Source organism: Saccopteryx leptura, chromosome 1 (genome assembly GCF_036850995.1).
Source record: "Saccopteryx leptura isolate mSacLep1 chromosome 1, mSacLep1_pri_phased_curated, whole genome shotgun sequence".
Classification (NCBI taxonomy): Eukaryota; Metazoa; Chordata; class Mammalia; order Chiroptera; family Emballonuridae; genus Saccopteryx; species Saccopteryx leptura.
This window is the reverse complement of record NC_089503.1, coordinates 50,603,095-50,620,588: the sequence shown is the minus strand read 5'-3', so window position 1 is coordinate 50,620,588 and position 17,494 is coordinate 50,603,095. Positions and strand designations below refer to the sequence as shown.

Here is a 17,494-nt window from a genome sequence, read left to right as displayed (position 1 = left end):
TCTGGGGCTCCATCATTACTGTGACTAATGTCATTGCTTTGCTTTTTATAACTTTTTGTTTCCTCTGCTTCTGAGTTCCTCCATACTTTCCTTTTCAACTCTTGGAGGGCAGGTCCATCCTAGCCGATTATTGTTCCCACTGGGCAAAGCTGGTTGTACTTTTTGTACCAGACTGCTTCCTGGGCTGCAGATGGCCATGGGTTGGCTGCCCTTGATTTAGATGCTCACTCTTTCTCTAGTCATTGGCTACCCCTTTACCCAAATAACAGCCTAGAATAGCAGTGCCTTTAAAGTTTTGTAGGCCTGATCAGGCGGTGGTGGTGTATAGAGAGAGTGTCAGACTGGGATGAAGTGGACCCAGGTTTGAAACCCCGAGGTCGCCGGCTTGAGTCCAAGGTCACTGGCTTGAGCAAGGGGTCACTCAATCTGCTGTAGCCCTCTGGTCCAGGCACATAAGAGAAAACAATCATTGAACAACTAAGGTGCTGGGGTGAAGAATTGATGCTTCTCATCTCTCTCCTTCCCTGTCTGTCCCTCTCTCTGTTTTTCTCTGTCTCTGTCACACACACACAAAAAAGTTTTGTAGTAAGAAATAAAAAGAATAAGTATAAATAAAAGTTTGATAATAAGTACAAAGTAGTCACAGATGTATTCTGGGAGACCTACAATTTAAAAATTCAAAACTTGTATAATTCGAGACTCTGTTTTGAATTATGTGTTTTTGTGTTTGTGTGGGTGGGTGGGTGGGTGTTCTTGGAGCTTCTATAATCATTGCAGAATATTCTTGTTTTAATGATGTTCCTCATTTTCTTAGCAATTATCTCTAACATTTTGCTGATTGCTCCGTCATAGCACTGTTTTAGCATTCTTCTGAGAGTTTTATCATACTTCTTCCCAATGTGCCAATGTTGCAGGTTCAGTTCCCGGTCAGGGCACATACAAGAATCAACCAAGGGATGTGAGGGTGGGTAGAACAATGGATCAGTGTTTCTCTTTGTTTCCCCCTCTCTCTTCTTTCTCTAAAATCAGTTTTTTTAAAAATCACTTATTTATGCCCTGGCTGGTAGCACAGTGAATAGAGTGTCATCCCAGAGGGCTAGGGTCACCAGTTCAATCCCTAGGGTCACTGGCTTGATCCCAGGGTTGCTGGGTCAATCTAAAGGGTGGCAGATCACCCCTGAAGTTGCCTGTTTGAGTCCTGGTCAGGGCACATATGAGAAACAATCAATGGCACAACTGAGTGGAACAAGTTTCTGTCTCTCTCTCTCTCTCTCTCTTCCTCCTCTCCTTTCTCCTCTTCCTCTTCCCCTTTTTTCATTTCTCCCTCTCTCCCTTACTCTCTCTCAAAAAAAATTACTAATTTAGTACAGTATGTTCTGCCTGACCTGTGGTGGCGCGGTGGATAAAGCGTCAACCTGGAACGCTGAGGTTGCCGGTTTCAAACCCTGGGCTTGCCCAGTCAAGGCACATATGGGAGTTGATGCTTCCTGCTCCTCCCCCTTCTCTCTCTTTCTCTCTTTCTCTCTCAACTCTCTAAAATGAATAAATTTTTAAAAAATTTATATATATATATATATATACATACACATATATATGTCCTTTTATACAGACAGTAAACAGGCCTTACATGACTTGCACAAGGTCACACATGAATATATTGCAGAGTTTAGGTTATCTCTCTCTCTCTTTTTTTTTTAAATTTTTATTTATTGATTTTAGAGAGAGAAAGGGGAAAGAATGGGGATCATTTGCTTCTCATATGTGCCTTGACCAGGCAAGCCTGGAGCTTTGAACCAGCAACTTCGGCGTTCCAGGTCGAGGCTTTATCCACTGTGCCACCGCAGGCCGGGCAGCAGGGCTGAGGTTCTCTCTTAGTTCTCAGAACATGCATTTAGCAGAAATAGTGAAGTCATTGTCTGTAGATGGTTTTAGAAACTAATTAGCATTTCATTGGTGTTGGTTTCTAAATTGACCTTGAGACATTTCCCTTGGGATAATATGTCATGTTATTTTTCTTTTGACAAAGACTGTATATATCCACTACTGTGTAACCCTGAAATACCCGTTATAACACTAGCTTATTAATTTAGCTTTTGAATTTTGGATTCTGCCTATTTTCACCCTTTAAAAAATCTGCAGAATCTGCTTTTGTTTTCTGTTCCTCAGTCATAGTCCTAGGCTGGTTTTCATTACTTTTTCCTTCCATATTGATGATTATCCAAAAATTCTTTTTAGTCTCCTTGGCTCTTTTGTCTTTCAGTCTGTTTCACACCATTACCAGAGTTCTCTTTCTGAAACACAAACCTGCCTTAGCTGAATAGCTCTGTTTGTTAGAGTGTCATCCCGAAATGCAGAAGTTGCTAGTTTGATCCCCGGTCAGGGCACGTGCAGAAACAGCCTGATACTCCTCTCTCCCCACCCCTCTCCCCCTCTCTCCCCTCCTCTCCCTCTCTCTCCCCCCCTCTCCCCTTCTCTCCCCTCCTCTCTCTCTCTCTCCCCTCTCCCTCTCTCTCCTCTCTCCCCCTCTCTCCCTCTCTCTCTCCCTCTCTTTCCTCCTCTCCCCCCTCCCCAACCTTGGTCAATTCGTTACTTTAAAAATTCTAACACCTTTCTTTTGCTATTATTATCTAGACTTACTCTTCCGAATGGCATCTAAAGCTCTTCCCAAATGTGGTTCTAAATTTTTCTTTCTTTTTTGTGTTATCTATTATATAGACATAGTACTTTCATATTTTCTATATCTTTTAGATACACTTCATACATTTGGTCATACTATTCCTTCTGTCTGAAATGTTCTCCCCACCCCTCTTCAGCCTTCAGATTTCACCGCTAAACAGCACACCCTAACCTGAATCTCTACCCACTTTCCAGTTTTATCCCCCTTTGCATGGAATGCTGTGATAGCAGTTGTTATGCTCTGTATAATCCCTAATTTATTGGATAATTTCACTAACTAGAGAAATAATTTCACTATTGAGAGCCCTACTAAGGTGAGGACCATTTCTAGTTTATCATTTGAAGTTGAAAATGGTTTTTACATCATTTTTAGGATATATGTCTTCAAGCACTACAGTAGTCTCCCCTTAACTGTAGCTTCAGTTACCCATGGTCAACTGCAGTCTGAAAATATTAAATGGAAAATTTCAGAAATGAACGATTCATAAGTTTCAATTGCACGATGTAGCATGATGAAACCTCATGCTGTCCTGCTTCATTCTGCCTAGGATGTGGATCATCCCTTTGTCCAGGGTATCCATGCTGTATACACTGCCTACCTGTTTGTCACTTAATAGCTGTCTGTTATCAGATTGACTGTCATGTATTATAGTACTTATAATATTTTATTTAATAATGGCCTTACTTTACTCAATAATGTCCCTAAAGGGCAAGAGTAATGATGCTGACAATTCATATATGCCAGACGGAAGCCACAAAGTGCTTCCTTTAAGTGAAAGTTGATACTTCTCAACCTAATAAGGCACTTTATCATGTCACAATGTCATCATCATAAGAGGAGTGATTGCAACACAATGAGATATTTAGAGAGACTACATTTCCATAACTTTATTACATTATATTGTTATACATGTTCTATTTTATTATTAGTTATTGTTGTTCACCTCTTTCTGTGCCTAGTTTATAAATTAAACTTTATCATAACTCTGTATATGTAGAAGAAAACACGGTGTATAGAAGGTTTGGTCTGATCCATGGTTTCAGGTATCTACTGAGATACCTTGGAATATGTCCCCTGTGCGTACGGGGGCTGTTGTAGGTCTAAGAGCTCTAGTTATACTCCTTCTGGATCTGCTTTGGACTTCGTCTAGAGCCACTGACGTTAGCCATGGAACAGAATTCTACTAACTTGCTCAGCATGATAGAATCTTTGTAAAATGATGGCCTCAGTCTGGAAACCTACATTACTGTTTTATGTATTTTATTCTGAAAAGAGTAATTTCTCCTATTTTACCTCTGTTTAAATAATTTAAATTATACTTTTTTTTTAGATTGTCTTACAAGGACATACAACAAGAGTAACTGCTAAATCTCAACAGAGTGGAGAGAAGGCATTTCGATGTGAATATGATGGATGTGGAAAACTATATACAACAGCTCATCATCTTAAGGTATATATAAAGAAATGCTGAATCTAGTTATGAGACTACCTAGGACATTAAATGCCAACATGATATACTTGTAGCATCCAAATGCCATTGTTATCCCGACTTATCAAGACATTGACACACACTCACACTAAGACACACAAAAACCTGTGCAGATTTTAGAAAATGTCAACTTTTCGAGGGCTGGCACTGTTTATTCATCTCTGTCTCCCTACTGGCACATGGTCAATACTCTATGTATTTAAATTCATTTTTGTCAAATGTGAAATTTTATACATATTTGAGCACTATGTGTAATCACTCTGTTAACAGTGATTTGCTAAAATCTAGCAAAAGCTGGTGCTACTTTGTCCTGTTGCTACACACAATATATTATTACTCAAAAGTAATAGCTAACAATTTTAATAACTTACATTGTGGCAGGAAGTATACATTTAGCATATTTGGAACAGCAACCTTAAAGCCCTCATTTTCCTTATCTATAAAATTGGATGAGCCCTGGCCAGAGAGCTCAATTGGTTAGAGCATTGTCCCAAAATGCAAAGATTGTGGGTTCGATCCCTGCTTATGCCACATACAGGAACAGATCAATGTTTCTGTCTCTCTGTCTCTCTCACTACCTCTCTCTCTAAAATTAATAATTTCTTTTTTTTTTTTTTGTATTTTTCCAAAGCTGGAAACGGGGAGGTAGTCAGACAGACTCCTGCATGCGCCTGACCGGGATCCACCCGGCATGCCCACCTGGGGGCGATGCTCTGCCCATCTTGGGGCATCGCTCTGCAGCAATCAGAGCCATTCTAGCGCCTGAGGCAGAGGCCACAGAGCCATCCTCAGCACCCAGGCAAACCTTGCTTCAGTGGAGCCTCGGCTGCGGGAGGAGAAGAGAGAGACAGAGAGGAAGGAGAGGGGGAGGGGCGGAGTAGCAGATGGGCGCCTCTCCTGTGTGCCCTGGCTGGGAATCGAACCCAGGACTCCCGCATGCCAGGCCGATGCTCTACCACTGAGCCAACAGGCCAGGGCCAATAATTTTTTATTATTTTTGGGGGGATATTTTTCCAAAGCCAGAAATGGGGAGGCAGTCAGACAGACTCCTGCATGCGCCTGACGGGGATCCACCCGGCACGCCCACCAGGGGGCGATGCTCTGCCCATCTGGGCGTCGCTCTGTTGCGACCAGAGTCACTCTAGCGCCTGAGGCAGAGGCCACAGAGCCATCCTCAGTGCCCGGGCCATCTTTTGATCCAATGGAGCCTCGGCTGCGAGAGGGGGAGAGAGAGACACAGAGGAAGGAGAGGGGGAGGGGTGGAAGCAGCTGGGCTCTTCTCCTGTGTGCCCTGGCCGGGAATCAAACCCGGGACTCCTGCACGCCAGGCCGACGCTCTACCACTGAGCCAACAGGCCAGGGCCAATAAATAAATTTTTTAAAAATTGGATGATAAAATGTACATCCCTTGTAGAGTGGTCGTGACAATTAAATGAAAGTATACATATAAAGTTCTGAAAAGAATGGCCTGGTATATGGTATATGGTAGAAGTTCAGTAAATCATTATCATTCGTCACAGCAAATGGTAGATACTGTTATGTCCCCACTTTACAGAGAGGATTTTGAGGCTTAGAGAGGCAAGTAGTGGTGAAGCCTTGCCTTAGTTTGAGGACCCTCTAGCAGCAGCCTGATCACTTTTTTTTTTTATTCATTTTAGAGAGGAGGGGGGAGCGGGGGGAGGAGCAGGAAGCATCAACTCCCATATGTGCCTTGACCGGACAAGCCTAGGGTTTCGATCCGGCAGCCTCAGTGTTCCAGGTTAACGCTTTATCCACTGCGCCACCACAGGTCAGGCAGCCTGATCACTCTTAACCTAACATTGAATAGCCTCTGCTTACATTCTGCTCGGAGCTCTCACCGTGTATACGTTTCAGACAGACATTTTTGACCACTCTAGAAAAACTCAGGCCTCCACTGTTTCTGTTTCAGATGAGTACTTCTTAAAATATATCATTTTGGTCTAAATTGAGAATTAATTATTTAACTGTAGTTTTGGTTTTTTGTTGTTTTTTTTACAGAGACAGAGAGAGAGTCAGAGAGAGGGTTAGACAGGAACGGAGAGATGAGAAGCATCAACCATTAGTTTTTTTTTGCTGCGCATTGCGACACCTTAGTTGTTCATTGATTGCTTTCTCATATGTGCCTTGACCGCGGGCCTTCAGCAGGCTGAGTAATCCCTTGCTTGAGCCAGCAACCTTGGGTCCAAGCTGGTGAGCTTTGCTCAAACCAGATGAGCCCGCACTCAAGCTGACGACCTTGGGGTCTCGAACCTGGGTCCTTAGCATCCCAGTCCGACGCTTTATCCACTGCGCCACCGCCTGGTCAGGCTATTTAACTGTAGTTTTTGAGAAAAGTTATCTTTTTTTTCCTTAATAACATACAAACAACAAAATAATTCAGCAACAAATAAACATAGGTCTATGTTGAGACCATCTATCTACCTGAGGAATGCCTAAAGGAAATAGAATCATGCCTGTGTTTTAATGACAGGTTCATGAGAGGTCACACACAGGAGACCGGCCTTATCAATGTGAGCATCCAGGCTGTGGGAAAGCATTTGCAACAGGTAAAAACATGAGTTTTCTTTGTTTCTTGGTTTCACTTGGGGGTCAAGCACAGGTAGGCCAGAGGCAGGAACAGGCCCTGGCTTTGTCTGAATTAGCATACACACAATGATCAGTTTTTCACTCTCCCTTAACTATCTCCTGTTTGCTCTATTCTCTCTCTCTCTCTCTCTCTTTCCCCATTTTTCTCCTTAGGCTAGCTTTATTTCAGTGTTTCACTCCACACCGTGCTTTCTTTTATCAGGGAAAATAAAACCTGAGCTGGAAAAGCTGATGCAGAATTTAACATTAGAACAGGCCTTAGGGGACCATGGGGAACTGGGACTCAGCAGTGGAATGGGCCTGCCCAGGGACACATCCAGCAGGGCCAGGACCAGTACTAGGCCTCTTGACTTCCGTCCTGTTCCTCATTCCATACCTCGATTCCACTTAACACTTTTGGATTATGAGTTATGAATATCTAATAAGATTGGGGCACTTTAACAAAAAGGACACACCCCTTCTAGACAGAAATGAAACTATTGAATTTTCAGCATGATAGTCCTGAGTTGTCACATTCTGGTACATTTTTATTTTATTTTATTTATTTATTTTTTAAAGACTTTATTTATTCATTATAGAGAGGGGAGAGAAAAAGAGGGAAGGGGGGAGGAGCAGGAAGCATCAACTCCCATATGTGCCTTGACCAGGCAAGCCCAGGGTTTTGAACCGGCAACCTCAGTGTTTCCAGGTTGACGCTTTATCCACTGCGCCACCACAGGTCAGGCCTCTGGTACATTTTTAATAATTATTCTATTGTGCTTGTCTAGTATTATATCCTTGGTGTTTACTATATTTTTTAATAGTTTAAACATGATATAATTAAATTTCTTTTAAATTTTTCTTAAAGGTTATGGATTAAAAAGTCATGTCAGAACTCATACAGGAGAAAAGCCATATCGGTGTTCAGAAGATAATTGTACTAAATCATTCAAAACTTCAGGAGATCTACAGAAACATATCAGAACTCATACAGGTACTGGTGTAAACAAATCTATCCAGGCAGTTCTTACCGGGAGGGAGGGGACTTGGGGAAGGAGTCTCTGGAAGAGTTTCAGGGAGTCATCAAGGGTTTCTCTTGAACTCTGAAACGTCATGCAGTTTGCCATTTGTGCATGTATGGTTCTTTCCAGGATGAGAGCCCATAGATTCTTAAATGGGTATATGTGCCAAAAAGATTAACAATGGCTCTAGACCACCAACACTCTCAGTTTTTAGGGATTATCTAAGTAATAGACTTCTTTACCTAGGTTTATACATCTACTTAGTAGCTCAACTGAGACCAGAACCTAAGGTAACATCTGACCAGTTGTGGCACAGTGGATACAGCATCGATCTGGGTTGCCGAGGACCCAGATTTGAAACCCCACGGTTGCCAGCTTGAGCTCAGGGTCACCAGTCAGAGCATGGGATTGTAGCCATGATCCCATGGTCACTGGCTTGAGTCCAAAGGTCATTGGCTTGAAGCCCAAAGGTTGCTGTCTTGAGCCCAAGGCTGCTGGCTTGAGCAAGGGGTCACTGGCTCAGCTAGGACCTCTGAGTCAAGGCACATATGAGAGGCAATCAATGAACAACTAAAAGTGCCACAACTACAAGTTGATGCTTCTCATCTCTCTCTCTCTTCCTGTCTGTCTGTCTCTCACACACGCAAAAAAAAGAACTTAATGCACCCAGTTGCTTCTCAATTTTGTATTGTTTCTCATGCATTAAGCTGCTGCTAAAGAGTCTGAGCCCTTGACAGCTCCACAGAAAGAGGTTTGTTAACTCCTTGTGATCATTTCTTCTCCCTTTTAAATTTTCTTCTTTCCTTTTTAAAAAGGACCCTTTGTTCTTGTCTTCCCTCCTCTCTCTTCCTTGTACTTGATTATTTGTAGAATTGGTGTTATCGAGATAATTATTTACTTTGGATCAGAGCTGGAAGAATTTCAGGAACTGTTGATTAGTTGCTATTATAAGCTGTTGACTAAGTAATAAAGCACAAGATAATTTTGTTTGAGATTTTACTTCAGATGTTTTAAATAGTATGATGTTTGTCCCCAAATATTTCTAAGCATTTTGAAACAGTTTTGCAAATTTCTGGCAGATCATTCCAGACATTACAGTTTAACTTTTAGTTTAAATATGATCCAAAATTGGCTTTACTTTATAATGTTCAGGAACAAAGGTGTAGGCCTGTGCTTCTGTTTCATGCACTTTTTTATCCATTGTATGAGGAACGTTTCCAAGCTCCTGCAAATTCTATTTAGATTTGCTATATAATGCCAACTTTCTATATAAAAGATTTTTGTGGCCCTGGCCGGTTGGCTCAGCGGTAGAGCGTCGGCCTAGCGTGCGGAGGACCCGGGTTCGATTCCCGGCCAGGGCACACAGGAGAAGCGCCCATTTGCTTCTCCACCCCTCCGCCGCGCTTTCCTCTCTGTCTCTCTCTTCCCCTCCCGCAGCCAAGGCTCCATTGGAGCAAAGATGGCCCGGGCGCTGGGGATGGCTCCTTGGCCTCTGCCTCAGGCGCTAGAGTGGCTCTGGTCGCAATATGGCGACGCCCAGGATGGGCAGAGCATCGCCCCCTGGTGGGCAGAGCATCGCCCCTGGTGGGCGTGCCGGGTGGATCCCGGTCGGGCGCATGCGGGAGTCTGTCTGACTGTCTCTCCCCGTTTCCAGCTTCAGAAATGAAAAAAAAAAAAAAAAAAAAAAAAAAGATTTTTGTTTTGTTTCGTTTTTAAGTGAGAAGAGAGGAGATAGGCCCCCCCACATTCTCCTCAACAGGGATCCACCCAGGAGCCCCCATCTGGGGCCGATGCTTGAATCAACCCAGCTATCCTCAGTGCCCAGGGCTGATGCTCAGACCACCCGAGCTATCCTCAGTACCCAGGGCCAACGCTCGAACCAATCAAGCCACTGGCTGCAGGAAGGGAGGAAGGGCAGAAGGGGAAGATGGAGGGGAAGAGAAGCAGATGGTCTCTTCTCTTATGTGCCCTGACCAGGGATTGAATCCAGGATGTCCATAAGCCAGGCTGATACTCGATCCACTGAGCCAACTGGCCAAGGCCTCAATATAAAAGTTACATAAAACCATAATCTAGTTCCATTAATATTTGGTCAAAACATCAGAATTGTGATTCCTTTAGTAGTATTCATTCAGCATATCACATATTCATGTGGTTTTAAAATTATGAGTATTTGCATTGGTATAATGTTGGATTGAGTAAGAGGATTCAAGGCGGTCTAGTATAAACACAAGTGATTTTAGTGCATAAACAAAGCAAAGTGCTACAGAGTGGGAGGAGTAGCACATGAAAAGGATTAGAATGCTTGGTATCTTAGCATGTCAGAGTTGGGAAAATGTTAGCAGTCATTTTTAGATCCAGAGAAGAGAAGGGATTTACTCAAGATAAACTCTTTGTTCTTCTTAGGTTAATGTATTGAACACAACTCTCATTAAAGAAATTATCAAAGCCCTGGCCGGGTTGGTTAGAGCATCATCCCAACACCAAGGTTGCAGGTTTAATCCCTGGTCAGCGCATCTATAGGAACAGATTGATGTTTCTTTCTCTCTCTCTCCCCCTTCCTCTCTCTCTAAATCAATAAGTAAATTAAATGAAAAAAGAATCAACCAGTGAATGCATAAATAAGTAAAACAACAAATCCATGTTTCTCTTTCTTTCTTTCTCTCAAAAAAAAATCAGTTAAAAAGGATCAAAGATTGCTGCTGCTTTTTAACTGATTTCATACTTGAGGGCAGAAATCTTTTGGAATTGTTTCCATCTACAGGTAAATCATAATTTTACTTTACTAAAAGAAAAAAATAGATAGATAAATAAAATATCTGTATCTTTTTAATTTACACACACACATTTATATAGAGAGGGGTTTTTTTTTCTATCCCAGAAATTGTTTGCTTTATTTAAGCTCATTTGAGAAAAGAGCACATGGGAATCAAAAGCAAAGGCTGTTTTCTGCTTGACAGTTTAAAGGCCCTTTGAGTTCTGAGGTTTTATAAAGCAAATATGAAGAAAAGAAATAACCTGATCAGGCTGTGTTGCAGTGGATAGAGCACTGGACTGGGAAGCGGAGGACCCAGGTTCGAGACCCCGAGGTTGCCAGCTTGAGCCTAAAGTTGCTGGTTCGAGCAAGGGGTCACTTGGTCTGCTGTAGCGCCCCCCCCCCCAAGTCAAGGCACATATAAGAAAGCAATCAATTAACCACTAAGGTGCCCCAACGAAGAATTGATGCTTCTCATCTCTCTCCCTTCCTGTCTGTCCCTGTCTGTCCCTTTCTCTGACTCTCTCTGTCTCTGTCACAAAAAAAAAGGGGAATATAGTTGGGAAAGTAGACTTTTTTTGAAAGATTAAAGTAATAGAATCATAATATATTCAGCAAGGATTTTTAATGCATATTACATACTAGACACTAGATTTAAAAAGACCAGAAATTATATTCCTTCAAGGTCTTATAGAATAAAGTAGGAAGTAGGCTTTTAGGGAATTTTAGAGTTGTCCTAATTTAATCTTGGGTTCTAACTTAATCCTGTTCTTAATGACATTTCTTACTTTGCTTTTCTCAGCTTATTTTTTAATATGCCCCTCTGAATGATTCCATTTTGGAGAGTCATGTAGTCAGTTAAGAGTTTTGAATACTATTCAGGTTTTTTTCTATGTAAATTTAAGTTTGGAGTAGAAGATGCTATTTATTGGAGAAAATAAAAAAGAAACAATCTGAAAGGGAAGCTTTAAGCTTATATACTAGAGTCTTGAGCATCACCCTACGCAGAATTGAAGGATAAGCCATTCCAATTTTCTATGTGTTTTTGTACCATTTAATTTATTTCCCCCCTTTTTTTTCCAGGAGAAAGACCCTTTAAATGTCACTTTGAAGGCTGCGGTCGATCTTTTACAACATCAAATATTAGAAAAGTGCATATTAGGACACACACAGGAGAAAGACCTTATTACTGCACAGAACCAGGATGTGGAAGGGCATTTGCCAGTGCAACCAATTATAAAAACCATGTGAGGATACACACAGGTAACAGTCTATGATTTCTTGCTCTTGTAACTTTCAAGCTCAATTTAACTCCTGCCTCTTCCCTAAACTTTGTAAGTAATTGCTTCCCGCCTTCCTACCACTTGACATGGTGGAGAGGGATTAAGCAATTAAAAAAAAACACTTCACCTTAGCATTTATACATTCATTTATTCAACAGTTATTGAGTATCTGCTCTGTGTTGTCCTGCTAGGCATAAGAGATACAGAGACAGATAAGACATTGTCAAGGACAGTTGAGTTGAGGAGAGATAAGACACAGATAATTGCTTCAGAGTGTCTCCCACTTACATGAGCAAGATGCTGTGAGAGTAGAGGGGAGCAGCCATCTCTGGGAGAAGCATCCAGGGAAGGCTTTAAGGGGAATTTGACTTTCAGACTGAGTCCTAAAGTTCGCTAGGCAGAGAAAGGCTATTCCTGGCAAGGGAAATGTCATAGGTAAAGCACAAAGGTATGAAAAAGCATGACTTACTCAGAGAACATTGGGTGGCTCCATATGACTGGAGGCAATTTCCATTCTTTTTATATCTCTAAGATATTTTTTTTTAATTATTTTTTAATTACAATACACCTTTGCAATGTAGAAGGAAAACAAAATTCTTATTCGATACAATGCCATATCCTTATGTTTTTTTATCGTTGTTTTTTGACAGAGTCAGAGATAGGGACAGATAGGAACAAACAGGAAGGGAGAGAGATGAAAAACATCAATTCTTCATTGTGGCACCTTAGTTGTTCATGATTGCTTTCTCATATGTGCCTTGACCGGGGGGCTACAGCAGAGCGAGTGACCCCTTGCTCAAGCCAGCAACCTTGGGTTCAAGCTGGTGAACCCGTGCTCAAGCTGGATGAGCCCACGCTCAAGCCGGCGACCTCAGGGTTTCGAATCTGGGTCCTTCGCATCCAGTCCAATGTTCTATCCACGGTGCCACTGCCTGGTCAAGCTCCTTATGTGTTACATACAAACATATACCTACTTATGAGTTTGTTGAGTATTAGGTAATTGGTGTTTTAAGTGCTTCATATTATGTAGATATTAGGAGCTTTTTCCGTATGTATGGTATTTGAGGAAATTGGCTGGGGTTTTTACATGGGCTGGGAAAACATTTTTCCCATTTAAAGTAGTGGAATATAAACCTATTTTCTGAAAGTTTGCCATTCAGTAAACTTTTTTTGAGCAAATTAGAAAAGGGATGATTACATTAAATTTGACCATACTGATCTTTGGAACATTCAGGTAGAGCAGTACTCTCAAATGTGGCTGCACATTGGATTTGCCTTTAAAAAATAGACTGATTTCCCAAATTCTGTGGGTAAAGATTTTAACATAATTTCACTGGGGTGAGGCCCAGGTATCAGTGTATTTTAAAAACTCACCAAGTCAAAAACAAAAACAAAAAACTCAACTCACCAAGTCTTTTACATGCATAAATGATTGAGAATCATTGAAGTAGAGAGATCCGGTAGGTAGTGATAAATGTTGGTCTGACTTAAGATATAGTTCTGGCCTGGAAGAAAGGATTGGCTAATGATCATCAAATATATGAAACAGTGAATGCCCACATTATGCTGTAAGTGGAGTGTAAAGAGTAATGCTGCTCCATCTTGTAAGGTTTATCAGAACACCCAGTTGAGGCAGGCCACTAGTCAGTAAGGGGGTTCAGAAGCCCAATTCAAATCCCTTTACCCCTTGACTATGGTTTGGTGCCATCTAGTGGCTGTTTATGCTCCAACATAAATATGAATATGGCCAGTTTTCTGTGTTGGAATTGCCCTCTTTACTGCTTGGCTTTACCTTCACCACATCTCTCCTCGCAGCCATCTACTAAGATAAGAACAATGCCTGACCAGGCAGTAGTGCATTGGATAGAGTGTCAGACTGGGATGCGGAGGACCCAGGTTCAAAACCCTGAGGTCGCTGGCTTGAGCATGGGCTTATCCAGCTTGAATGCAGACTCACCAACGTGAGCGCAGGTCACTAGCTTGAGCGTGGGATTGTAGACATGACCTATGGTCACTGGCTTGAAGCCCAAGGTCACTGTCTTGAGCAAGGGGTCACTCGCTCTGTTATAGCCACCCAGTCCAGGCACATATGAGAAAGCAGCCAATGAACAACTAAGATACTGCAACAAAGAATTGATGTTTCTCATCTCTCTCCCTTCTTGTCTGTCTGTTCCTCTCTCTGACTCTCTCTGTGGCTCTGCCAAAAAAAAAAAAAAAGAGAGAAGAAAATAACATTAACCTGCCCTGCTTTGAGAATGGGACTAGACAGAGGACAGGAGGTGATCTCCAATTACTTTATGTCCAAGACTTATATTACAGAGTACATTAGTATGAGATTTCACCATTTGTGGGTGGTTTTACTGTTTAGAACCATGGGAAAAGATGCAGTTACCCAAGGAAGGTGTAAAATGAGAAAAAAGTAGGACGTGCATCTGTATACACACATTTAGAAATACACACATTTTAGGAATTATATGAGTTTACACCAATACCTCCAATGCAGTTCATCTGACAGAGCTCTTTTTTCCCCCCATTCTACATATTTATGTTCCTTCTACAGCAAGAACTATGGCCTCCAACAGCATTGACATGTGTACTTACTTAATCTTTTTTTTTTTAAGATTTTATTTATTGATTTTAGAGAGTTGAGAGAGAGAAAGGGCATGGAGGAGCAGGAAGCATCAACTCATAGTAGTTGCTTCTGGTATGTGCTTTGACTAGGCAAGTCTGGGCTTTCAAACTGACAACCTCAGCATTGCAGGTCAACACTTTTCACTGCACTACCACAGGTCAGGTCTTACTCAATCTTTTATTACATCTAAAATATATAGTTTCAGAATTGCTTTGTCCATGCCACTATAATAAACAGGCCTGTTTAAAAGAGTTGAAGATTTGTTTGCAGTCCCCCTCCGCCTGCCCACAACATAGTCCAAGAGAGAGCAATAGTCAAATACTGAGCTTGTTAGTCAAATACTGTTGTGTACAAGTTACCTTAATTAGTGTATTCATTCTCCCCCACCCCAACCCCTTCAGTGCAGTGTACTATAAAGTATTCACTTACACCACAATTAGGTTAATTCATTCCAGTTTGCTTTTAGTTTTAGATCCCCACCATCACCATATATTAATACTGTTCAGATAGTTTATGATACTAAGTAATTATTGTTAATTTTTTTCTTTTTTTAAAAAGAATCTTTCGGATATATCTGAATATTTATAGATGCAATGAAACGCCTTCTGGAGCTGTTCCAGAATAATCTAGGGCAGGAAGGAGGGGGTGCGTAATGAATGAATGAGACAATATTGGCCATGAGTTGAGAGTTAAAGCTGGGTAATTGGTACATGGAGGTTTTTGTTTTTTGTTTTTTTTTACAGAGAGAGAGTCAGAGAGAGCAGAGAGAGGGACAGAAAGACAGGAACGGAGAGATGAGAAGCATCAATCATTAGTTTTTTGTTGCGCATTGCGACACCTTAGTTGTTCATTGATTGCTTTCTCATATATGCCTTGACTGCTAGCCTTCAGCAGACTGAGTAACCCTTTGCTTGAGGCAGCGACCCTGGGTCCAAGCTGGTGAGCTTTTTACTCAAACCAGATGAGCCCACGCTCAAGCTGGCGACCTTGGGGTCTCGAACCTGGATCCTCGGCATCCCAGTCTGACGCTCTATCCACTGCGCCACCGCCTGGTCAGGCAAATTACAGTTTTTATCAAAGCTTAAAGTTAGACCCTGGCTGGGTGACTCAGTGGGTAAAGCATACTCAGCGCCCCTAGGTGCTGGGTTCAATTTCCAGTCAGGGCATGTAGGAGAAGCAATCAATGAGTGCACAACTAAATGGAACAGCTCAGTGGAACAATGAATTGATGCTTCTCTCTCTCTCCCCCTTCCAACGCCCTTCTCTTTTCTTCTCTCCAACTCTCTCTCAATCATTGGAAAAAAAATTGTTTTTATAAAGCTTAGAGTTGGCCTGAACTGTGGTGGCGCAGTGGATAAAGCGTCGACCTGGAAATGCTGAGGTTGCTGGTTCGAAACCCTAAGCTTGCCTGGTCAAGGCACATATGGGAGTTGATGCTTCCAGCTCCTCCCCCCCTTCTCTCTCTGTCTCTCCTCTCTCTCTCTCTCTCTCTGTCTCTCCCTCTCCTCTCTAAAAAAATGAATAAATAAAAAAAAAATAATAATAAAATAAATAAAAAAGCTTAGAGTTAAACTGGACAGCATGTCCATTCTTAATTTTCTCATCCCTTGAAATTAAGGGGAAAATGATATTGAGACACAGGACAACATTCAGGGTGCACACTACCTTTTACCCAAATCAAAAGCATTGTTAGGGAATCTTCTTTTTTTTTTTTTTAAGCAATTTTTTTTTTTTTATAGGGACAGAAACAGAGTCAGAGAGAGGGAAAGATAGGGAAAGACAGACAGGAACGGAGAGATAAGAAGCATCAATCATCAGGTTTTCGTTGCCGTTGTGACACCTTAGTTGTTCATTGATTGCTTTCTCATATGTGTCTTGACCGCGGGCCTTCAGCAGACCAAGTAACCCCTTGCTTGAGCCAGCGACTTTGAGTCCAAGCTGGTGAGCTTTTTGTTCAAGCCAGATGAGCCTGCGCTCAAGCTGGCGATCTCGGGGTCTCGAACCTGGGTCTTCCACATCCCAGTCTGACTTTCTATCCACTGCACCACCGCCTGGTCAGGCGGGAGTCTTTTCTTGTGTGTTATCTCTAGGCAGGATAGAAAAGGATTTGGCAACTACTTTTTGTCAGTTTAGACTTACTCCCAAACACCACACCCCAGGTATGGAATAATTATGCCTTTATTTCCTTCCTATGTAAAAGTTTATTTATTTATTTTTTTTCGGAGGCAGAGACAGAGAGAGTCAGAGAGAGGGTCAGACAGGGACAGACAGACAGGAAGGGAGAGAGATGAGAAACATCAATTCTTTGCTGTGGTTCCTTAGTTGTTCATTGATTGACTTATCATATATGCCTTGACCGTGGGTCTTCAGCAGACCGAGTGACCCCTTGCTCGAGCCAGTGACCCTGGGCTCAAGCTGGTGAGCCTTGCCCAAACCAGATGAGCCTGCACTTAAGCTGGCGACCTCGGGGTCTCAAACCTGGGTCCTCCACATCCCAGTCCAACACTCCCTCCACTGCGCCACCGCCTGGTCAGGCTATTATTGTTGTTTTAAATTAATTTATTATTTATTTTGGTGCTGCTCTTAGGTGAAAAGCCATATGTTTGTACAGTCCCTGGGTGTGACAAAAGATTTACAGAATATTCCAGTTTGTATAAACATCATGTTGTGCACACTCACTCCAAACCATACAACTGTAACCACTGTGGGAAGACATATAAGCAGATCTCCACACTGGCCATGCACAAACGGACTGCCCACAATGACACTGAGCCAATCGAGGAGGAGCAGGAAGCCTTCTTTGAGCCTCCCCCAGGTAAGGATTTTATCTAGTATTACCTGTCTCTGTGTTTGAAAATCAACAGTAATGAACATAATTTATGATTCATAGTATTTTCTCAAATCATATAGTTTCATTCAAATAACACAACTATATAATTTACAATTGTGATAAGTGCTATCAAAGAAAGGTACTTGGTGCTTTAGGATATATAAGAAGGTCACTTTGTCTAGACTGGACAGTAGAGAACGCTTCCCTGAGAAAGTGAGTT

At 41.9% G+C, this 17,494-nt stretch overlaps 1 protein-coding gene across 3 annotated transcripts in view; it reads left to right on the top strand.

Moving 5' to 3' along the window:
- The window catches only part of ZNF143 (zinc finger protein 143), a 62,626-nt gene that overhangs the window by 25,602 nt on the left and 19,530 nt on the right, over positions 1-17,494 (top strand). For all 3 annotated transcript variants that reach the window (XM_066365998.1, XM_066366005.1, XM_066365990.1), the window contains exons 8-12: positions 4,008-4,127; positions 6,658-6,733; positions 7,621-7,746; positions 11,613-11,792; positions 17,032-17,259. In XM_066365998.1, coding sequence (XP_066222095.1) covers positions 4,008-4,127; positions 6,658-6,733; positions 7,621-7,746; positions 11,613-11,792; positions 17,032-17,259 — 730 coding nt within the window. The remainder of the gene's footprint in view (positions 1-4,007; positions 4,128-6,657; positions 6,734-7,620; positions 7,747-11,612; positions 11,793-17,031; positions 17,260-17,494) is intronic.